Source organism: Thunnus thynnus, chromosome 23, assembly GCF_963924715.1.
Source record: "Thunnus thynnus chromosome 23, fThuThy2.1, whole genome shotgun sequence".
NCBI lineage: Eukaryota > Metazoa > Chordata > Actinopteri > Scombriformes > Scombridae > Thunnus > Thunnus thynnus.
In genome coordinates, this window is record NC_089539.1 from 18,922,480 (window position 1) to 18,947,861 (window position 25,382).

The 25,382-nt window shown below is 40.1% G+C and overlaps 1 protein-coding gene across 9 annotated transcripts in view; it reads left to right on the plus strand.

Moving 5' to 3' along the window:
* ppfia2 (PTPRF interacting protein alpha 2) overlaps positions 1-25,382 on the plus strand; it is a 158,460-nt gene that overhangs the window by 38,743 nt on the left and 94,335 nt on the right. The window contains exon 1 of one of the 9 annotated variants that reach the window (XM_067581076.1): positions 17,449-19,395. The exons of 6 other annotated variants lie outside the window; for them this stretch is intronic. In XM_067581076.1, coding sequence (XP_067437177.1) covers positions 19,315-19,395 — 81 coding nt within the window. In that variant the 5' untranslated portion in view covers positions 17,449-19,314. Of the gene's footprint in view, positions 1-17,448; positions 19,396-25,382 lie in introns of those variants that run through there. 2 more of the 9 variants (XM_067581077.1, XM_067581078.1) reach the window with 2 other exon arrangements.

Sequence of the window (25,382 nt, forward strand, 5' to 3'; positions counted from 1 at the left end):
GGCTGTGTTAGGAAAACAGAGTGCAAAGTTTACTGTGAAGAAGAAGAAGAAGCTGAGCAATTTGGTTGTCAAAAAAAAAACAACCCCAAAAAAACAGAAGACAAGAGCGGAAAATTGAGACTTTCTCTCTGTGTCTTACATCTCTGAGCTAAGAAGCCTTATCCTGAGTTATTTTGAGAATCCATAGCAACCTCTCAGCTGATCCCTCCCGTGCTGGAGACATGCCTTTCATTGGTATCGCAGCGTTTTGCAACGGCAAAACGGATCTTTATGAGATTCATTCACGTGCCAGGCTTCAAAGAAAAGAGAAGGGAAAAGATGAGGGAGAGAAGAGGAGGGAGAGAGAGAGAGAGAGAGAGACAAGAGGTGCAGATGGATGAGAGAAATAAAGATATCGCTCAATCGGAGGCTTGAGGAGCTGCACGGGAGCAGAGCGAGCTTTTGAAGTGTTTGTTTTGTTGCTCACGAATGCTGGCAGCTCTATAGATGTGCATTTTGTATATGTGTCATTTTATTCATTTATGTCTGTGTGGAAGAGAGGGGAGGGAAGGGGGAGGAAGAGGAGGGGGGGTTGGGCCCCAAGTCTCTTAATAGCCAGCAGATGAGTGTGTGTGTGGGTGTTGTTAAAACACATCTTCATGAGCAACAACAGCTGGTTTTAGCGCATAACCTGAGAAACACATTGTCATTCAGAATAGATCAGTGGAGCATCCTCAAATTAGCCCTCTTAGTACATGCGGTGCAGTGGTTTTGTTTGTGCCACGTTCTACACTTCATTTACTCACTGATCTTTCACTGTGTTCTTCGAATTTGTGCCATCATAAGCGACGTTTTTAAATATTAACCTAATCTAATTTGTTCTTCCCTCTTTGTCTTTCTCTCTCTGTTTGCTGCCTCTTTCTCTTGGATCACGACCTCTTCGCTTGTTCCCATTATTGCGCCACACACAGGTAAATACAGTAACTTTCCACTTTCATTTATTCATTCCTGTAGGGTGTATAGAGTATACAACACAGAATGTCAAACCTCTCATGCAGTGGTTGTTTTGCTCTGTGTGATGTGTTTTGAGAGCCTACAGCTATGGTGCAGCACAGGTATCAAGACATGAGGATCTTATAGCTTATGAAAAAGTCTCCTCGAGCCATGGGTGGCTTTTGTGTCAGGATGGATTACCAACTGGGCGAACTGGGCAACTGTCCCGGGGACCCAGAACTCCCGGCGGCCCTAAAAGCTCCAGGATTGCTGTGTCAAATGGTTTGTGCTAACTTGTTTGTGAATATGCAGCAATGAAGCAAAACTAAAAATGATAGGGGCTTTAAAATCCTGCTTGAGGCCTTGTTTTGAAGAGAAAATCTAGTTTTTAAGACCATCATTATTCCAGTTCTTTTGCTTTTATGTTGCATACCCCTAAATGAACGTGTTAAATCAAATCACCACATACTGCAGATAATCTGGGGGCAGAGAAAAAATACACATTGCACTGAAAATAGCATGGAGGAATGGGGGATATATAGGGACCCAGAATCTCATTTTTGCCAATCAGGCCTTTTAAGTGCTGCTGAATAAGAAGTGAATGTGTGTGGATTCTACAGTGAACCAACATGGCCAAATGTAAAGAAAATTGTGGCAAAATATGGTTCATAGATCTATCAAATCCTGCTTTAATGGATTGTCTGATACCCACAATGTGCAAAAGAAAACACTATATGCACACTTTCACACCAGAAGTTCAGTGCTCACTGTATCAGAAACGCTCCAGTTCAAGCCAGAACCTCACCTAGTCGAGGTTTGCTCAGTAGCTCTTTCCACAGAAGCCCACAGAAGCCCCATGGAGACACTTTAATTTGGGAAATTGAGTGCAGCAGGCTCGGCATCTCATTACGGTCTTAGCTTGAAGTGGGATGGGAATGGAGGGGGGGTTCACTTCCTTATCCAATATCAAGTGGAGTTTTACCCTTTTAAGACCAATGGAGCTGCGTGTAACAAACGCAAGATTAGCTTCTGCCACAGCGTACAGGCCTGCTTACACAGTGAAGGATGCTCAGAGGTAAATAAAACTGGGCTGTAATTGCAGCCGATAACCCCAAAAGATGAAGAGGAATTGTTGAGTGCAGTGAAGGAGATCTAGCTGTGCTTTTTTTTCCCCCTAGAGCTGTTTTTAAGCTTTAAGAGAAAGTCTCAGGTCTTTATTCGCACACACCAAGTAAAAATACAATTTTCTCATGTTTCAAAATCAATTGACCATGATGATGAATGACATGGTTAGTTTATTGGAAATCTTATGATAAGATGATGTGATGATCGCTTAAAAAGACATGAATTGGAGGGCTTTCTAAAGCGTCCACTGATTCATGTTTTTCTTTCAAGTCTTAAGTAAGTAAAGTTTACTTGAAGAACTTTAAAAGAATATTTTGATATTTTGGGATATACTTTCTTGCCAAGAGTTAGATGAGAAGATCGAAACCACTCTCATATAGTATCTATCTGTTAAATATGAAGCTAGATTACAGTCCAGCACATAACCGTCTATAAAACCACCTTGTTGTTTTTACATTTGCTGCCAAAAATTCATTTTGGATATCATTAAACATGTCTGCCATGATATACGTCTGATTAGAACCACCTGTTCTGACTAAATCTGGATTTTTGAATAAGGAACACAGAGAGATTAACAGCTCAGGTCAGTGTAAAGGACATGTGCGAATGTGTAAATTTAGATGGAGGACAGCTAGAACATAAGAGCAGCACCCGCAGCTCCTTTCAGAACATTTTGCCCATGCTGTACAATAGCAGGAGCTGTGAAATGTCACACAGCTAAAGGTTATTTCCTACTTCATTAGTGCCAGGGGAAAAACAGTGATGCCCATGTTCTGACTGAGCAGGTTTCAGTGGTCAGTGGGCCAAGGACAGTGTTAGTCTGTGATAAGGTGAGAGGAATGCTAAGTGCTGGAGAGTATAGAGGTGATATTAAACAGGCTCCCATTTGTTGAGGAGGAAGTAGAGTAGCAGAGAGGATATACAAATACAGACCCCAATACAGACAATTTGTCATTTTAGCCCATTTTGGATGTTTCACAAGCTGAGCATGTTTGTGTTTTTTGTTCTGGTTGTGTTATCCCCATATATATGTATATATATATATATATATATATATATATATATATATGTATATGTATAGAGACCACCTCTAAATAAACGTTGTGTAGTCTTGCTTTCCAGTTCTTGTATCAGATATTTCCTCATCTAAAATCAGTAGACTTACGCTAAGTTTCCACTGTATTTTACTGCACTTTTTGATCAAATTTCTTGTACTTGCTTATGTTAAGGCAACATTTAGTACTGATGTTTAAATGAAAAAAAAGTTTTGAATTAAAAATAAATGTTTATACCCCTCAAACTGAGGTGTAAAATAAAAAAAAGAATCATTTTGGTATCTGTATGAAAACCCAGGTATCATATTGGCCCTGGTATTGAAAAATTTGACACCCAGCCCTAGTCCCTACACACCCATTCACAACTACACACATCCCCAACACCTTGCTCAGTCAGAGAGTGGCCAGTCATCACTAGAGCTCATTTTTTTTGAGCCCGGGTTGTACATTCATGATTGGGAGCGCCGGCTGCAGCTGGCTCCTAGCAGCCCCGTTGCTTGGAGGGATTATGGTAGCCGCTATAATTTGCTGTTCTGATAGGGTGCAGGTTCTTCGAGAGCGGCTCATATGGATTGTGTGTTTGAGCGTGGGAGGATGCTTCATTCTGGTGGCTGACACAAGGTCTTGTGATGCCTGGTGTCCTAGTGTCCTAGTGTCAGTTCAAATCTCAAGGCTGACTTGTGGCTCAAGAGATGATAGATAGCAACACTGAAAGTATATAAATACATGTCAGTGACACCTTTTGATCTGAGATGCACCCCCCCCCCCACCCCAGTCATCCCTGATTATGAAAAATATTGTATATCAGCAATATTTTTTAGATTTAGATTAAAATTAGATTAAAAAACTGGGTTGAAATGGAAGTGAATCAGTACTGCTCTCCTTAAAGTGGAGTCGCTAAACATTTTGATATCTGAAAATGGTTTCAGAGTTTATACAGTGAATATATTATATAAATGGTGGACTGAGTTGTCCTTGAAAAAGTATATCAAATTAATTTTCTGATCTTAACTCATTGCCTAAAACTGTTGCAAGACCACCTTTGACAAAATCATTTAGGAAATTAGTTTCTCTTGTATCTGTACACCTGCTGCAGTGAGGTTAGTTTCTCCTGTTGTTGGATTCTGCCATCTTGTGGCCAAATCAGGTTGCACAGTCATATAAAAGACAAAATCCACCCTAACCGAACATCCAGTAAAGTTTGTTATTTCTATAATACAGTACAGCTCATGAGGTGGATGATGTGGATGTGATCAAGTCTGTACTTAACATTAAAAGCAGAGAGATAGAGAGACCTTGTGGCAGCAGAAGTGCTGGTTTTACTGGGATATTGGTACATTTTTCTCATAGAGACCTTTAAGCTTTATGAAAAACATATGAATTAGGCACTGGTGATGTGGATATAATCCAACCCCTATTACAGCATATTGTGATTTTGCTGTATATCATTTTGGTAGCATTAAATACCAAACAAGATGAGGTGCTTTCTCACATTGATGCAAAAATCCTATAAATCCAATATTGCCATAAATCAGTCCCTCTTATTGATTTGTGATGTGGGTGTCAGTGGCCGATTACAAAAATATGAAACAGATATGTACCTTGATATGTAAGGTATCGCAAAATCTCTAACAGTTGATAAAATTCTATGATTTCACACTATTTTGTCATATCACCAAACCTTATTTGGATGTATTATCTCTCAAAATATCCTAATAATCCCATAAGGAAGTTACTAAATAAGTGTTAATGGACCAGTCAGTCACCAGATGAGATCATAAATTGGTATTGATTGATTTCCAGTATAGAGGAGATGTTGTGTGTAGATTAGCTCTAAATAAATTCTGTGGAAGTATTCTTCTTTTTAACATGGTCATGTTGACATTTTACCTCAAGACAGTGCATAATATTATATTGCTTCAACTATTCATCATTTTTGATGAACTTGTCATCATTGTTCATGTTTACAGAAATATCCCCAATTCAATCACCTTTTTTCCTTAATAAAGTGTTTTGATTATTAATCTAGGACCATGATCTCAGTTAAAATTTTACAAAGGCCTCATCCACACACGAGTGATTCCACTGTGGCACGTAACACCTCTTTTTCTCCAGCAGATGGTGCTGTGTCACTATTTAATCTCTTTAGTGCTAACCTCCAATTTGCCACCTCATGCAACACAAACTCATCAGTATTCATCTCCTTATTTCTATACCTCCACTACTGCTCACAGACCTCTCTACTCATATATCTCCTCCAATATCTTCCAACCTGTCTCAACCGTTCATTAGACTAATCCATTGATCTTGGCAAAGCGATGTGGAAGCTGTGATAATTTCTGAGACCATTTCTCTTGATACTTCCACCAGCGGAATATGAATTGGCTTTCCAGCGAAGGGCAAATCTAAGCTATAAATCACAAGTCATTTGTGTCAGCGGGGCTCCTTCAGACTTCATAATGGTCTTTATCAGGTTAAAAGCAGCAGCCAATGTCAATAAAGATGGAAACAGATGGTTTTCTACTCTGTGTGTCTTCACTTGGGAACACTGTATTTACTGACTGCAGGAGTTAGATCTTATGAACACAGTATTGACATATTGAAGCGGCTGTTTTGGTCTTAGAGCTTTAACACACTGCCATTTTTTGCTCCTGAATGGAAGTTGATGAGATCTTGACATGCACATGTGTTAATTTGTTTCCCGAAGCTTGATTTGCTGGTGTTTGGGGTGTGTTTGCACGTCTATGAGTTTGTTTGCACTGCCAAGAGGCCAATTAAGCCGCGTGATCAAGTGCAGGTCTCTGCTGGTTGCCGGCGACAGGCGTAGAAGACGTAGTGCTCTGCGTCCACATTGCAGAGGATGGATGGTCTGTTTGGGGACAGTGTGTGTTCTCTCAGTAAAACAGTCATGACAGCTTTCATTTTCATCCATCACCTCCGCCGTGATGATTTGGCCTTTAGAGAAGGGGCCCGTCTATCCGCCCTATTAATGAGATTTTAGGGGATTCAGTTGAACACAAACTTTTTTTTAAGTTGATTCAGGAGGTTTTTTTTGCTTCTCTGCAGCAATGGAGCATAATCACTTCATAAATACAGATTTTTCTGGCTTAATTGAACAAGATTATAATAACATTTTGGTGCATTATGTGAATTTATGCTCATCCTGTGCTCGTCTGATTTTTTTTTTCTAGGTTTTATCCAACACTCACCCAAAATATTACATTTGCTCAGTTCAAGAATTTTTTTCATCATCATGAGAACTTTAACCTTATTTCCTTTGCCCCTTTATTGGATTTCTTAATGAGTTTCAGAGTCAGAAAGCAAAACTGCTGTTGAAATGGTATTTCGTGTCCCAAAAGCAAGGTTTGTTGTTATCTATGAGCAGCAGCAGTATTCTTCATGAAGCTGGGGGCCGTAATGAGAAAGTTATGAGATTGTTCCTTCCCTCTGCGCTGCTGGAGAAGACTGATGAGCCCGAACTTGCAAATAAAGTAAAAACAATCAAGGGTGAGGGTGGGTAGGAGAAAGACGCACACAACACACACATACACCGAATAAAAAGAGATGTGCTCGTATACTCATGGAAGATTGATTGTGTCAATATCCACTTCATTTTTTTATGGTGCAATATGTCTCCTCGTAAATTCCCTCCTTCATACTCAGGCTTTAGCTACAGGAAAGACACTCCACTGGTGATTGAAACTTGTCCACTTAGTTGAATTGGAGCCTTATCAAATTGTGATAGTAATGGGCCTAGTTAAGATTTTACAGGAATAAAATAGATTTTGATAGCAAATGACCAAATCTCCCTGTTGGATTTCTACTCTACAGCAGAGGTCACTTTTCAAACAGTTCCATTAACATTTGAGTTTATGGAAACATTTGCTCATAGCAAATTAAACAGCAGATACTCCAGTGTAAAATACCATAAAATTATGTTTCTGGTAGATTTATTTTTTTAACAATTAATGAAATTCCTGCAGTCAAGCATCTTCATGTGTTTTTATCTTGAATTATCCTGCTCATCATCAAAAACCAAGGTTTCTTGACAACCCTTAAGATTACAGCCTCAGCTTTGACAAAGAGTAGTTTATATTCGCATATTCAAGGCTCTCCTCCAAGATCAAGAAGGTCATCGAAGACTTGATCCTGGATTGTGAGATTAACATGAATCATGTCAAGTCCATTTATAACAATCCCTGAGATACACGATTGTATTATCTGTTATCTGTTTAGTTTTACCATGGACACACATGCGTACACACACAGTGTCTCCATCCAATTTTTGCTCTGGACTTCATTTAGGAGGCATCAGCCACCCACTCAGAGCTCTGTGGACTGACAGTAGTGTGTATGTGCATGCGTAAGTGCTCATTAAACCTTCAAAATGACTTCCGTTAACCTGTCAACCAACCCACATCAATATAGATGTTTCCAGAGCTGCCACAGAGCAGTTTGGATATCAGTAGCATTGTTGTAGAGTAGCATAGTTTTTGTCAGAGTGGATGACAAATGTATGTTTACTGCTTTTGAGTGCATGTGGAGGATGATTCAGTTGTCATAGTTGGGTTTTTTTTAGGAAACATGAGTAATCATATTGTAGTGTGTCTAAAGGAAGTGTAATCCCCGTCTATCTGACTGCAGCACAATCTTTCACATCACCGCAGGCACAGTTAGCTTGTATCTGCTCTGAGTTTTATTCAGGGAGAATCTGATTCTTTTTCCAATCTGTATCAGTGCACAACAAAGTTTGACATTGAGAAACTTGAAAGATTTTCTGTTTACTCAGGTGCAGAGTGAAGTGGAATCGTGACCTGTTTCTCAAGTTGTGTCTCCATTCCTTGACCCAAACAAAAATGGCAGCTGGAAAAAATAGTTGCTTTCTTGTCGAGTTTCCAGCTCTATTTTGGTCGAGATAAAGTTAGGAACCTTGAGAAACTACACACAGTTATACTTCACTGCACACTGGAGGAAATATAATTTGCACAAGGCAGAAAAAAGAGGATTATGGACATGTCTTCAAAAACTGTTTTTCACAAACATACCTTTTGATGAAAGTTATGTCTTTAACTCAACTGTAGTTATCAGTGAAAAAGTCTCAAAAGTAAAAGCCTTGATTACAAGAGAGGCACAAACTGGGAGTCTTTTTCTGCAGTATTCCTGTTATGCATTGATTGTTTTTCTCTTTATTCTTATCAGTCAGCATGATACAGCTCGAAACAATAGGTCCCAAGATCTGTTATGAGAAAAAAATAAAATAAGAATATAGTCTAAATGTAATTTGGTCCATAAATCATGGGAGGATACTTTCCGAATGAGTGTGGAAAACTTCAATAAATACTCCAGTAAACAGTGACTTTTTTACATTTTGAAATGTATCTCCTTGTTTTTAATGTTTTGATTGGATTTTGTGCATAAAACTGACTGTTGAAAGTTGCAAGCGGAAGCAGCAGTAACATGATATTGAACAAACAAAGTCAAGCTCCCTGCAACTCTCAGCAGGGCCCCTGCAACAGTGCACTCTAAAGCCTCCGCCACATGGTGCCAGCTCAACTCGACTCTACTCGCTTTACTTTTCTGGGTTACGTTTTCCACTGCAGATAGTAACCCCTCAGTGGGGCGGGGTTTGCAGGGATGACTGTCGCTGAATGTTCAAACATATGCAGCTGTTTCATTTGATAACGTTAAAAGTAAAGTTAGACTCTGTCGTTGGCTTCCCAACTCATTTTATCAAAAACAAGAATAAAAGAGAGAGAGAGACAGCATGGCGGTGGTCGAGCGAGGAGAGGGAGCGGCGGTAGGGAGAACAAAGCAGTGAATGAGATAAATGATATTATTATATATATTATATAACCTTATTTTCTGATTGTTTCATGGTGGTTACATTCTAAAGCACAAATAAATAACCATTCATTCATATTCCCTCGCAGGATGTCTCGAGACGTGCAAGTGATGATTCTATGACGATTCTCTCTGACCAATCAGTGGTCTGCAGTGTTTTCACATTACCTTTTAGTATCGGCTCAGCTCGCTTGGTACCTCGATGGAGGTGATACCAAAAAAAGTACCGGGTACCAGGTCCCGTCGACAACTTTTGCCCGATGGAAAACCAAAAAAAGCGAATAGGGTCAAGTCGAGTTGAGCCAGTACCATGCAGTGGAAAAGGGGATTAATATACACAGGGCTAAATTTCCTACCGACAATACTGACATAACTGCAGGTTTTGGGTATTCAAAGTGTACTGGTACTTAGCATGAATGAATGCAATGTTTGACACTTTCTTTCTTTATGCTCTTCAACTGTTGAAGCTGTTTGCTGACAGATTATCTCCTTATGTATAATAAAAATCAGTATATTTAGACTTTTAACATCAACCCACACACAGTGAAGAGTACATAGATTCCACATATGTAACTCACCAGCAACAGTTGTATCTAGGTTATGCTTTTGATAAAAAACACATGGCAAGCAGTTAGTTTACAATTCCTCCTCTAACGTGTGGTTACCAAGCAGTTTGTGCATCCAGAAAAAGCCTCATGACATTCAAATAAGACTGCAGAGCCAACAAGCAAGAATGAGGTGTAGGCGGTTTCACATCAATGCTCTGCATTTTGTGACTCAGCCATTATGTATGACTTTTGGATCAGATATTTTTGGCATCCCGAAATATCAAAATAGCAGTTTCAAGTAGGAGTTTATTTCACTGCTTAATAAGAACCATTTGGTGCATTTGAGAAGTTTCAGACACTTCTACGGTGTTATATATAATTTTTATTGTTAGTACACGTGCATTTATACTGAAGCGATGTTTGCTGTGATAAAGTCACCTTCAACCTGTTGTAATACAACTGTATAACTTCAAAACTCTATTCTATAGATACAATACAGCTTTACCACTTACTTTTACAGTTATCTATGAGCAGATTTATGTACATTTACAGTGCAGCTTCCTCTGGTTCTTTTGTCAAGTTCTGTTTCCATGTAGAAAATAAAAGATATTGCCAGTCAGCATATGCGCATGAACAACTATACTGAAAATAATGATTGACAGTTCATATACCCGAATCAGCATGTTTCTTTAGAAGTGCTGAGCACAACATCGCACGTGATCAGGACAGTCAGAAGCTATATGTTTGTAATGCGGTGTTAGTTCGCTCGAAGATGATTGAAAACCTGCTTCGCTGCTCTCTGCTCGCTCCGGGTTTGATTATTTTCCTGACGGACACTCCAACTGCATCCTGGAATCATCTGTGTCTGTGTTATTTTATGTATGAGTAAACAAATACCTGTTACTAGTGGTAGCGTTGGTGGAGCTAAATATATAGTATCAGCTATGATTAGGCCAACTGAAAAACAGACATATTTTGATGGTAAACAAGGACTGTTTTTCTCTTTTAACAAAGTATAGTTTTACCTGCAAAATCTGGAGTGTTAGATATGTTTTTGTTTTGTGTTCTAGCTTTTATTATCTATTTTCCATTTGTGAAACATCAAAACAAATGTCTGCGCAGCATTTTCACATGAATTTTGGGGCATTTTTTAAAATTATGAACAAAAAGTTTGCAGAAAATAACTATGATCTCACCTGTTTATGCGCTTTAAATACAGATGAGCCTAGCTCCTGAAATGCTTATATTTACAAAATGTATCCAATGTATTCATAATTTTAATAATTACTATAGTTACTCCTCTTACTTGAATTCTCCATAAAATTAGAAGCCTTCTGCAGGAAGACCTGAAGAGAGACCAGAAAAAATAAGAATGACCGTGGTTAAGAAAGTAGACCCTTTCTTTGTATTCGCTGTCAGGAATCACGGAAGTGGGATGAAGAGGTTAGTCGACCACAGGGATGAAACCTCAAGTCCTTACTGCACTCAAGAGCACTGAGAAGAACTGTGAGCTCCATTTCCTGCAGCCGCTTTACAGTTGTTTTTGCCTTGTCTTTATCTTAGCTATAGACTAGAGGGAAAAAAAGCATTTTCAAATGACAACCTACTGACAAAATCTCCTCCTTGAGACTGACTTCTAAGGGAAAAAATGTCAAAGGCTGTTTCAGCTTCCTGCAGTGCTTCGGTGAAAACAACTGGACCGTTAAAAGACTTGGAATTTCCCAGAGGGTGGCAAGCAATACCATAGGTTATAGCCTGCCTCAGTAGCTAAAATGTATCAATCTTCTGTTTTTTTTCCTTTGGCACTGAATGTCTTAAAAAAAAACCTGCTTTTAAAGCGGATCAAAAATGGAAAATAATGGTCCCCTGGATTTCATCATTCACACATTGCTCGGAAAAAATCACACATCAGCCAAAAAGACAACAAATGAGTCAGAGCTTTAAAATGACCATGAAAGACAGAAGGCAATGGTCTCGGGGGACAAGAGCATGGAAGATGCAGTCAGAGGGAGCGTTGGAGAACGAGTGGAAAGAGAAAGCGATATGCAGGACGTGTGTTGTGTGATTTTTAGCAACGCTTGTGATATGACTCTAGGGATGGCATTGTCAGTCCAGACTGAAATATCTCAACAACTATTAGATGGATTGCCTTAAAATTTTGCACAGACATTCATTATCCCCAGAACTTCCGCTCGGCTGCTGTGACATGCATTGACAAATCTGAATATGCAGCAAACAGTAGCCCGTGCTTCTCTCCATAACCATACCAATGCATCCACCTCCTGTTCTGCCATTTCTTTTTTCTTCCACTGTATGTACAGTACTGTGCACTATATCGCCTCAAGGCACAATATCTTTCTTTATGCACATGCCTACATACATAAGCAGCAATAGGGCTTTTATGTTTGGATATAATGATTGCAGCACAGTATTTTATAATGATTTCAATGCTTTCAGTTGGTTTTTTTGGTGTCTCTTTTTGCAAAAGTTCCCACTGGAAAATAGGAAAATAGTGTGCATGGATTACATTGGTCATAAAGCAACACTTTCATATATGTACATAAATGATTCCACAAGCACATGCTATTTGTAAAACAGCTGTTATCTTATGAAATTACTCTAAATGCATTTTGTTTGGCTTTTGTCCAAACAGCTTTACACTGCTGAAAACCTGCCATCTTTTTCTTCTCCCCGTTTATCCACCAGCATTTTGTTTCTTGAATCACATCTTCTCCACTGGATGATGTTCCCAACACACACACACACACACACACACATTCACTCAACACTACACCCTTGACAATAGCTCTCTAATGTTTCAGCAGTGACATGATCAGGGCAACGTCCATTACAGCTGTCTGCCCACACATGACTGTTGACACGATCAATATGCCTCTACTGCTGCTCTGCTTCAGACAACCAAGAAGCCTCCATGCAGGGAGGGCCCCATGACCTTTACTGACACCTGCAGATCGAGTGTTTCTTACAAACTCAGCAAGAGACTTTAGCCAGCAGATATTAGAACAAGCCAGTAAAGAGACTTGCTAAATTGTCAGTGCAAAAGCAATCAAAAAACACTCAATAGCAATGGCAATCAAAAGGCTCAATTTTTGGAGTGCGCTCAAGGAAATTAGTATTCTAGTCATAGGGATGGAGCAGTTACAGAATTTTTGGGTCTAATTTGAGAGAGGAGAAGCCACAAAACAGTTTGAAATAACATTTTGATAATAATAACAGCCGGTGGAATTTGGCGTAGAGTATGGCAGCAGGTGAAGACCCAATTAGGCAGTGGCAAGTGTGATTATGGAAGGTGGCGGTGTTGTGGTGCCTGGAGGGGCCCTTCAGCGAGAGACTGAGCTATCATACAGGGAATTGCATAGAGAATAAGAAAGAAAACTAAAAGCTTTCTTCACAGAACTTTATTTCAGGAATGTTATCATGGAAATGCAAACAGCAAAAACGCCTTTTTGTCAACAATTTGTCCTGAAAAATGTCCTGTTTCTTCTTCACTAATTTGAGGAAGATTGAATCCAGTTTTTTTGACACTCATAGATCCTTGTCTCTTTCTGTAATCTGGCTCCACACCCAGAGGATGACTGCAGATTTGCCAGTTCCTTCAGCTGACAGTTGAGCTCTTTGGGGAGCTCTATAATACGATATGTACCACAGTACATCACAACACAGCTTCAGCTCCTTAAAGGGCCTAGTCTCTAGTCAGCTTGTTAAGAGTGTGTGTTTGACACCATGTGCCAGGCACGGTGACAACAGAGTATGAGGATTCTAACATGCCACCATCTCCCCTGAGTGTCCCCAGTCCTGCAGTACCACAGTGATTTATCATGCGCTACATATCAAATGTGCACTTCAGTTGCTAGTTGAAGCAGGGAAGAATTACCTCTGGAGCACTGCTATTTACTGCAATATCAACTTTTGATAGTTTGAAATGAAAGCTCTGTGTTGTATTAACTGATCTATTTTTAATACATTTCATGATCCATATCATAAAACCAATTCCCATACATTTTGAATATTTTTTGCAATGTGGCACTAACGATAGCAATGTCGGTGGTCGGTCGGTTCACCATTTTGGTCCAGACTGAAATATCTCAACAACCTTTGGATGGATTTCCATGAAAATCTGAACAGACATTCATGGTGCCCAGAGGATGAATCCCACTAAATTTGGCGACCCCTTGACTTTTCATCTGGTGCCATCATGAGGTTGACATTTGTGGGTGAAATATATCAACAACTATTGGATGGATTGCCATTAAATTTGACTCATGTATTCATGTCTCCCTCAGGATTAATTATAATAATTATGATGATCCTTTAACCTTTCACATATGCATCATCACCATCATCAAGTCAAAAATTTTATTTATCTAGTGTACTTTGTGTTTAGTGCTAATTAGCAAACATTAACATGCTAACATGCTCAACTAAGATGGTCAAACCAGCATCACAAATCAGCTAGTGTGGCAGTAGGCTTTTGGTCTTGTTTGTCTATAAATTAACAATATCACCTATATATGTGTACATGACTGGTTCTTAAACAATTATTCAATTATTCTATAGCTTGAGCAACAGAAAATAATTGTTAGTTTGTCTCAAGTGTTGGGATTTGCTACTTTTCTCTATTTGACTGCATATGATTGAAATTAAACAATTTCAGATTTTTAACTGTTGGTTGGACAAAGCAAGCAATTTGAAGACATTATCTTGGACTTGTCATGGGCATTTTACAGACTAAACGACTCACCCATCAATAGCAGAAATAACTGACAGATTTATTAATGGTAAAAATAATCATTATTTTGAACCCATGCAAGGTTGTTGTAGCCTGTGGATGAACATTACCATTCAGATTCATCCAGTGGGACATTCAAGAATTTTTAAGACAGCAGTCTTGTCTTACATAAGGTTTGTTTTAAATAAATTGCCATATTTCCCCCGAAGCTTCATTCCTTTTTTTTTTTTTTTACAGTTTTGGGCTTCAAATGTGTATTTTTCCACTGCATGTCAGGACAGAGTCTCATGACTCTCTTTCCCAGAATAATTGCTTTCTGTCAGCTCATTTGTCCCAGTTGGGAGACTGTGTACAAGTATTTTCTATAACCAATTAATGTGACTTTTCTGTTGTGTTTACCACTAAAAAAGACCTGGCTCCGGTGATCTCCGGTTGGTGCAGTATGATTTGCATTTTTTTTAAACACGGGAGAATTTATTCAAAGCTGCAAAAGTCTGCCACTGTCATTAATGCCGGTCCATCTCATGTTTCTTGTCTAAAGTTGCGATCGCCACATCCTCATTACGTATGCACAAAATGTCACTCTTTTCTGTTCCTTGTTTGCAGCTCATTTGCAGTTTAAGTGGTTGTTTGACCAAGCAGGCTTGCAGCAAAATGCTCTGTCACAAGCTCACAATGTCTATTAGAGACATACAGTGCACACACACACACACACATTCAGAGTAAATGAAAATGTGTGATTTACATACATATCCTCAGGTTACCACAGCTCTGGTATGTGTGGTCTCGTACGCCCACCAATATTGCTACGGGTCATTGCTAAGTGTTTCATGTGTATTTGCTTAACAGCTGGGGGTTTAATGAGGAATTCTTATCTGTCCTTAACAAGACCTCTCAAAGCAGCATCACACTTTTTCCCTACCTAAATGCATATTAGCTTTGCTCCGCAGAAAACACAGATGCCTCTCCAATCCCAGTTTGTGCATTATCACCGCTACTATCTGATATCTGTCAAAGGCTGTAGCTGGCCTCATAGATTAGGACAGCGGTCTGATCAAACACGGGTTTTCAAACCAAAAATCAATTTGTTTGAGCGCTTTGATTGATGAAACAGGACCATGTGTGTTTTTCTTCTTAAGGGATTTGGATGGAAAGAGGGATGCATTTCAAGAGACGTGCAGGCCCGCATGAAAGCGCATGAACACAGACACGCACACACATGTGTCAGACACACATACAAACACACTCACTCAGGTGCCGTTTTAATGAACCACAGTCTGTGTGTTTGCACAAACTGCCTCAGTGGGCCCATGCGAATAAGCACTTTGATGAAAAATTGATTGGAAATATTATTATTTAAATACCCTACTTTGATAAAAAATTCTAGTAACTGTTTAATTTGTACAACAATGTCTTGCTTTAATTAATTTAAATACTTTCTTGAACAGTATCAGTCTCTTGATTCATATTTAATTTTCCTTCTGTGATGCTTTGGCAGCTGTGGAAACGCTGAAAGACAAAGAATAGTGTCGATCAGAGCTGGAGAAAACACAGAGAGGATTGAGAGACCCCAGCCAATGAGCACTCTGAACCACTAAGCCATGCCCACTGCACATCTGTACGATGACGTCAGAGTCCAGTGCACTGCAGAACACAGACAAGTCCCTTTATGTGACTGATGTGCAGAAGGGCTTAGTAGCCCCTGATGGCAAAGATCCTGCACATCCATACCGTCCTACTCAGCAGAAATGCTCCAGAAGGTTGGACACAGGTCGTCACAAATTATAAGGACACACTTTTCTACAATGATTTCACAATGTACCTCTAATTTTTCCCGAAATATCACCGTATGTCTCTCTAGTGTAACACTTAATTGATAGAAAAAAATGTCAGTTTTAGCTCCTTAATAATTCAGTGAAGTTTTTTGAATGTGTTTTCCATTCATTTCTTAATGTTATGAAAATAATTTGAGACTTGCTAAAGTTAGCAAACCACCATGGTGAACATGGTGAGCCTAGGAAGCACATCCATATTGGACAATTCACAATTTACATCCAGTTATGTCCATTGTGCAGTGCCAACACAGTCAATTGTGTCTCCTTTATGGAGCAAAGACTAAAGTAAGGATGAGCAGATCAGGTGGATGGATGACTTTCATGTGGGAGAGTGGAGTTTACGTCCCCTCACAGACCTGCTATTAAGTGTTGTAGTTGCCTAAACTTGACTATAGTGATCGTTTCACACTCGTAACCATACTGTAGTTGCCCAGATATCGTAGAAAGCAAGAATGTTGTCTTGCCATTTTTCTTAAATTATCATTATAGGGTATTGTAGACATTTCAGATCAATCTGCAACTAAAGTGCGTTACCAAAATGATGATGTAAGGTATAGCTGTGAAATCTATATGATTCGTACTAAATTGACTAAAACAAGCAAAAGCACTGATATATTCCTATTATGTTGGAATCTAATTACTAACATTTGCTAAATATAATGTAGGCTTGTTGTTGAAACCTTAGTCAACCCGATGTGACATCTCTGTAGGCTAAGCAGTCATTTTTTGTAAGCTCTTGCTGTTACGACGAGACACAGGGCTGGGCATGTCTGCTGACAAGACTGACCCCAGGATGTCTCCCACTGAGCTTTGCCCAAGTTTTATCAGCCAATCAGATGCCTGGACCTCAGGCCCCATCTGGAGCATCTCTGCTCTGCTGGAGCATCTCTGCCTCTAATTTATTATTTCTGTTGTCTTAATTTTCTTGTAAATGCATCTCATTTGCTCTCGCCTTCTTATTTACCCATGTAAGGTCAAGCCCTCAGTGAATATCTGGCATTAAAACAACAAAACAGCGTCGAGGGTGAATTTGAGGAGCAAGTCTGTGTTATTTTTGAGTCAATACACAGTTGAATATTCCCAGGTCAGGAGTGCAACCTCAGCTCAGTCTGGTTAATGGGATCTGCTGCTCCATAGTTGGAATTTCTGTTAACCTGCTATGTCAAGAGCAAATACTTTGAAGTCCCCCAGAACCGAATCTTTCCGAAGACCGCGAGGCTAGCAGTGAGTTCAACCCACTCGGCTTAATCAAGCTCACTGAACTGTGTCTAACAACATAAAATCAAGCCAGAAAATGAACTGCTTGGGCTGTCCCTAACAGTAACTAATCTTGATTTAATATCTGAATTATGGCTGAATACTTTGCTTTTTCATCCAATTATCAGAATCGTCTTTATCAAGATACAAAATGTTAACTTGAATGCTGGCACCCATTTCAATGGAACAAAGAAAATAATTTCATTTTTAACTTTTTTTCCTGATGGCTCTTGGTAGCTTGGACCGAGAATTGGATTAGACCATTCAGCAAATGTGGATTAGTCTCATGAAAAGGCCACTTGATGAGAGAAAATTGGATGAAAAGTGGAGGCACGTCACCCTTGGTTGGAAGTCTGTTAAAGTGGAACTGCTTTTCTTCATATAAAATTGCAGTTAAAAGCTGCCTCCAGTCAATGCCCTTGTCTTAAATTGGTCGAAGCAGATGTATTTTATAGAAGTGCGTCAGCAAAAAAAAAAAAAAAAAAAATCAATATAGGCTTTCTGCATGGGAACATGGCAGGTCTGTGAAAGAAGGAAGACAGTGAAAGTGGTGGAAATGTTTCAGAGACAGCTCGATAATGGATGTTGGCCCGAGATGTGACTGGAAAGAAGAAGACATGGTGGCTCTCCATTTTAAGTAAAGTGAGCTTGTGACATATATGAAAATAATGAAGTAGCTTGTTGAATTAGTGCTAGCTGACACTCAAAAATGGCAAATTGGTGATAAAAACAGGTTGTTAACTGGATGACTTTGGGTCCAAGGCAAACGACTTTAAGACAAAAGCACATGAAAGCTTTACTGCATGCTTTAATGAAAGGTGAAGGACTTCCCACATACATCCAGACAACACTGATGAAACAGTCAGTCATCCAAACTGCACCCTATCCATCATGGTGACTGAAGAAAAACTAATTTTTAGTCAAATTCCAACACTGGTCTGACACATCTAATCATTTTTTTAACCTATATTTACCTATGTGACCTGCTCCTTGCAGTTTATTTAACCGCTGATGAATTCTGCACTTGAAACACCACAATCTTCTTCCTTCTGAGTGAACAGACAAGGCCAATCTTTCACACTGTATGTTTTAGACAGTGATAACTTCTCGTCCACAGAGAAAATAAGCATCAGTCTCTTCCTCAAATCAATACTGAGCTACACTGCAAAAAAAATGCGCATCATCAGCACTTACATTCTCAACACGCTGTTTCATAAAATCTAATCTTTTTTGTATGTATTTTTCATTGCAGCACACACAAACAAAAAAAAAGGGGGGGGGGGATAACCACCAGACCCTGACAAATAGGCTATTTTGTTTGGGCTTGTTGGGTGAACATGAAATGACTTTGAATTTCTTTGCAACAAAAGGACATTTTTTACAGTGCAAACACGGAGCAAACGTGTGACTCTGCTGCCAATCGAGACACCCAGTATGTTGCTGGCTGAGCCCGGCTGTGATGCTCTGACTGGTTATTGGTGAAGCCAAGAGGAGCAGGGAGGCGATAATCCGCGCACAGACGGACCCATCCGAGCCGCTGGCAGAGCTGCTTGCAGCGGGCGTCGGGGGACCATGGATCCGCTGTCTCTCCGCGGGTTTTACTCTCCAGACAAATCATTAGGACACACAGAATAGTCATTTTTGCATGCGAGCGGGGAGGTGCAAAGGAGACAAGAGAGTTGATTTTTGTTTTCACTTCTTTTTGTGATCACGGTTTTTCTTTTCCTTCTCTCGGAAGCGTTGCGCATCTTACCGGAGCGCTTCACCATCCGATGCCGGGAGCGCAGCGTCGGGTCAGGGGCTGATCCGAGTCCTCGCTTCGGGATCGTTTTTCGAGTTTCCGTGAACACTTTACGTTTGGTTGATTTAAAAAAAACACACACACACACATACACGGATCAGTTCTGGATTGCTTGTCCAACAAAGGGATTATGATTTTCTCAGATATGAGTACGGGGACCAACTCCCCCAAGGTGCATCCACCGAATGGGACGAGGTTTTACACGTTCCAGGCAAGTGAACTGCGGGGTTTTTAGCCTCTTTTATACCGTCTTTGGATCTTCTTCTTTCTTCTTTCAGTGTCTGTCAGAGCTTTACTGTTTTGAAAAGAGTAGGATGCTGTGTGGTGGCATATTTGTGTGTAAGATTGTCTGCAGAGCTGAGTTTTTGGGTGTTTCCTACCTGCATGTGTTGACTGACCCCTTTCAGACTAGCTCAATCCTAATTGTCCAGGAGTTTGTATTGCATTTGCAATACAGCCCACGCCTACTGTTTTCCATTAAGATGTAGCCAGAAATATATATATATATATTTATATATAATGTCCTTTTGAATTGAGTAAAGTTAAAGCAAAGTGAATGCTCAGGGCGTGCTCTCAGTCATTCCATAAAGAAATAACAGATTAAAAGAAAAAAAGATTTCTATGGTTTCAGACTTCATCTTATTAAATAAAACATCTGAGGGTGGTATTGTGAGAAACTAGAATTCAGAGTTCATCTCCATCTAGCTACTGTATAATGATGTTAAATTATTCATGCTTAGCCCACTGTATCTCACTCCTTGTATATCTATATTTGAATTGTGCTCTACTTCTATTAGCTATATTATCCTTGTTTCTAAAGAGAAAGTGCACAGTGCCTTACACTGATTGCTGTACGCTGCCCGTGCATATTTCAGCACTGCCCAGAGCCCATGCATGGCAATGAAGCAGTGTCAGTGGATATTGATCGAATGTGTTCCATATGACTCTTGTAACCAAGCCAGCACTTTCTGTTTTTACTGTGGGTGTAAGGAAGAAGGGAAGGAAATGTTTCAGTGAGTGAGGATTTCATCCTCAGGATTTCTCATGGCAGTATTCAAGAACCTGCTGGTTGCCTTTGCAGTATGAAAGGGGGGAAAAAAAGGTGATGATGATGGGGGTGGGGGGGGGATTTTGCATCCGGTGCAGTCAGCGTGATTTCATAAGCCGCTGCTTTACTGAAGATGAGTGGAAAGTGGTTTGTGGGTTGCTTTTCAAGTGAGCTGAAGTGCTGATGGGAGTTCTGTTTTAGATGACATGTTTATGTAGAAATACACCTGCCTCATCAGTCTAATCACGATCTGGGCCGGCAACACAGCTGAGAGCCTCATCCTCACTTGCAAGTTTAACTTCTGTTTATCATATTTGTTGGTATAACGATATTTAAGATAACTCCTTGCTTTTATTGTAAACAGCAAGGAAAGGCCTGGAGCTGTAAAAGCCCAATAAGGCACAGTATCATTATCTCTGCCTCTTAAATCACATCATACAATATCTTGTTCGTCAGCCCTTTAACCACTGGGCCTCTCTGACTTGTGCGTTTGAAGATTTTACCCTTCAGTGTTTGTCTGGAGCGTCATAAACCTCAGCTTTACCTTTTCATGTCAAATCATTAGTGAGTAAAAGCTCCCCCGAGGGCTTGTACCTGGTGGAAGAAGCTCCTCTGATATCACAAAATTAAAGACGTACTGTAACTCACAGATGATAGTACCAGGAAATCCCCATAAAAAGGAATTGTAGGGAAAGTCAGTACTGGGCCACTTCAATACACATAAATCAAAACTCTTCTACCTTGAGGTCATATAGGATCTGTCATGCTTGGGTAGGTAAAAACATGCATCACTGCACTGAGCCATGCCAAATCAGTGCTCTCTCAGTACAGCCATTTTGAACACAGTTCCTCTCAGATTGTTTACCAACTCCTAATGATATTCATTTTATCAGATTGCCCTTCCTAGTTTGCAATTATAAATGGGCCGAGGCAAATTGAATTAAATTGCAAAGTAGGTGTCTTTTGAAGCCACTGCGTCTCCAGCAGGGTGATGAAGTTATTCAGTTCCTTTAGTATTCACCCAGGCTCTGCAAACATGTACCTAGAATTGTCAGAGTTTGCTTAGTTTGGGATCCTGCTAGTCTGCTACACAGCTGTGTCTACAGTCTCTGTATCTTGCTCCGACTCTCAACCGTTATCTCCTTAGTGACATTTGGAGGGAATAGAGGTGGAAAATTTACATGAAGCACAGACATCAGGAGGATAAAATAGCACTCCCCTTTTGGGAAACCTGTTGTCAACAAATGGTCAGAAAATGATGGAGGACCAAGAGTCTGCAGCCAGCAGATCGAGGCTGTACTTAGGAAAAGTGATGCTCTAAGCCAAATTCTAATGCTAGCTTTGTAACATGCTCACAATGACAATGCTAACATGCCGATGTGTAGCAGGCATAATGTTTACCCTGTTAACCTTCTTAGTTTAGCATATTAACATGCTAACCTTGGCTAATTAGTGCTAAACTTAACGTACAACAGAGGCTAATGGACATGTCATTAGCTTAGCAGGTTATTGGTCATAAACCAAAGTACTGGACTAATTTAGAAGTTGGAACTCAATGAAAGGTTAAGGAATAACGAAAGCTATTTAAATTCATTCTAATGGGGACATGGATGTCTCTACCACACATCATGGCAGTCCATCCAATAATTGTCAAGACATTTCATTCAAAACCCTGATGTTACTGTGGTATTGTGTTATGGTGGCGCTGCAGTCAAAGCCATTAGGTATCACATAAGTCATATGGATACATTATCTGGGACCCATGAATGTCTGTGTAGAATTTGGCACCAACCCAACTTGTAAATTAGATATTTCACAGTGTAAGGGTAAACTTTTGACCCGCTGGTGGCACTAGGTGATAAGTCGGGGAATTTCCAAAGTCATTAGGATTCATCCTTGGGGGACTGAAAATGTCTGCACAAATGTTTTATGGCATTCCATTCAGTAGTTGAAATATGTCAGTCTGGACCCAAGTGGTGGACTTTGTCATCCCTAGACCCACACTGCTAATGTGTCTGCTCCTTAAACATGCTATTTCTGCATAGTGACAAGGTGACAAGGAGGAATGAGTGTCGGTACATTATGGTGTGTATATCCCTTTCAGTGCTTTTCTAATGTGTGGGTGTTGGAGTGACATCCAAGAAGATTCTTCCCATGGGAGAAGGTTTACTGGCAGCGCTCAGAACCCACAGGACCATATTAGCGGGTTCAGAGCAGAGTCTTAACCACGAGTCTCTTCAATGTGACACAACGTCTTATGCTCAGAGCATGACCATGAATGTTGTGCTACCTCATAAAATCCAAGAGATGTATTAGATACCCCTTCTAGTCATTATAAAAACAGGAAAAGTCAATGTAATGTCACATTAAGCAACACTTTATAGAGCTGTAGAGTCAGTTGGAGAAATAGGGTTCATTATGTTTCTGCTCGCTGGACGATTTTCTGGCAAGATGCATATAGTCCTGGGATTTGAACATTTATGAAGTAAGTTTACTGAATGTAACATTTCAAACAAGTTGCATCCAGTATTGAGAGTCAGACTCTAGACACAGTCAGATAGTTGTTTGTTCAAATCATGAAACAGTATCATTGGTGTAATTTCCCATTTTTTACGTGGTCTGAAATAAAAGTGGGTGCATTCAAATTTAGCTCAAGCCTTTTTTCTTCCTTTGTTAGATTATTAGTTGCATTGTCCATGTCCTTGTATTTAATATGACATTGTTCCCATCCCATAATACCCTGCCAAATATTTTGTCAGGGTTGAGCTACCTGAAAAATGAGATATAATTGTTGCTCAGTATTTGTCCTTGGTTGTCAAGTTAGTGCTGCATGTGATTAGTCTCTTCAGCCTTGCCCTAAAGGCTTCTCTCTCTTCTCTCTGTGTCTCAAATGCATTGTTTTCCTCATGGTCCATACAGCCTGTCACCTTTAGCAATAGAAAGTACTGCTGTGGTGAGAGGCTCATACTGTAGAGTTAATTGAAAGTAATTGGATAACAAGAATGAGGTAACACTGACTACTGAATCTAAAGTCACACTGAAGTTGGCAGCCAACTTTCAGACAGATTGTCAGATAAGTTTTCCTCGTCCCTCCGGTCTTTTTTTGTACAAAACTATCCCTCCGGCCCTCTGTTAAAGTGGAGGGGAAGGAAATGAGCTTGTTCTCACTGCTCTCCTTCAAAGTAATCCTCTCTTATGCAGTGAACTGGCATTTGGGAAGTTTATGGCAGCTAGGCCACAGGGGGAATTTGGCTAAAGAGCTGCTGTTTGGGGTCGGGTTCGTCTACGAGCATCTGTCCACAGGGCTCTGTTTGTAAGCACGGCCACAGCCCAGGCCAACCCCGCTTAATCAAACCGTTAAAGCCATGCCTCGTTTGGCTCACCCTTCTGACAGTCTGATTGAGGGTTTGTATTCTGGGCTTGACAGAAAAGATGGATGACACGGCTGCGCACACTGATTAAAAAGTGCTACTTTTCATTTAGCGTGGTGCTTACCTCTTCGCGGGGACGTTTAGACTGCGGCTCAGATTGAAGCTCCGTTGCACGCTACTTAAAGCTGAGTGCAGGAATGGCACAGTGCCTCTTATTCAATGCTACTGTACATCTTCATATATATAAATCAGCGCTGACTCCTGCAGACACTTTGGCACCTTCGCATTCACACCTGAACACTCTCACAAGCTCAATCAGGATCATGGAGCAGGGAAAGCCTGCAAGACAGGATGACTCATCAGGTGACAGCAGGCAACAGTGTGTATGACAAGTAAACACCTATTTTCTCCGCTCCCAGAGGTGGCTGTCGATGTCTTAACTTTCAGTTTATCCATGTAGTGCAAATCTCAAGTTCATAGTCTCGTGGGCCGGAGCTGAATTCTTTTGCCTTTGTTAGTAGTTTCTTTTTTTTGTGACCTTGGCCTTTTGTATGAAACTAGTTTGAAAAAGCTGACAGCTGGCAACGATTTTGGGCACTCCAGCAATTTAGTATTTCATTTCCATTAATTTGGGGGGCTCACAAGAGACAGACTTGAAAAGGAAAAGTCAAACTCCATGCAGCAGAGATTAGATATCAGGGTCAATCTCCAAAAACACTGGATCTTACTATGCCCATTATGCAACTCAATAGTGTCTTCTATTAGACCTTGCAAATACCCACATCTCTCAATCTGCACACCCCAAGTTTGCAACATAAGCTTTGTTTTCAGAATTTGAAGTCTCAAATGCACTCTGACATAACCCTGATGACATCACTGTGACACTGTGACATGACTGTGTGACTGCGTTGGTCACTCCGTCTGACAAGTAAACTAATCTTCATGTGTTATATCTGTGGAGTGCCTCTTTAAGTAATTTATTATATTAAAATGCCAAAATTTGTTTCCAGCGTACCCAATATGAAGATTTTTGCTTTTCTCTGTTTTATATCATTGTCAATTAAATATCTTTGGGTTTTGGATTGTTGGTCAGACAAAACAAGGAATATGAAGGTGTATTTTGGGCTGCAGGAACCTGTAATGGGCATTTTTTGCTATTTTGCAACGTTTTAGTCATTAATTATTATAATTATCTATCAAAAAAAACATCAAGAAAGTTGTAGCCACTGTGACAGTTTAATCTGTTTCTTATCATCTTTGCTTGGCTTTCTATATTAGTGACCTCTCACTATCTACTGCATGTCAACTCTTACAGTAATCTTCAAAATCCGCATTTGGTGCAGTGTAATGATAGGCTAAATGCAGGGTCCCGCCCCTTTGATGATCTTTGCACATTTATAAAAAGCAGACTGTGTTAACACCAGTGGTCACATGACTCCAGGAGAGTGTCGCAGGTTGATCCGGAGGGAAATGTGGAAGCTCGAGAGCTTTTTCCACTGTTGCTAGCTGTGCGTCTGTTTGATTAACAGAACTATTTCTGTTCTGATTTGAATAGCAGTGTGTCAGATGTATCCATGGCAACATTTAATTATACATGAAAATACACGACTGCAAAGAAACAAACAAGAAAGACAGACAAAGTCACACCCAGGAATGTAAACTACACAGAAAAGCTGTGTGTCACTCAAGCATAGAGCAGGCACACATACAGTGCATGTACACTCACACACATAGAGTAATACACCCAGTTGTGGGAGCAAGCTTATCCCCCCCAGCTGT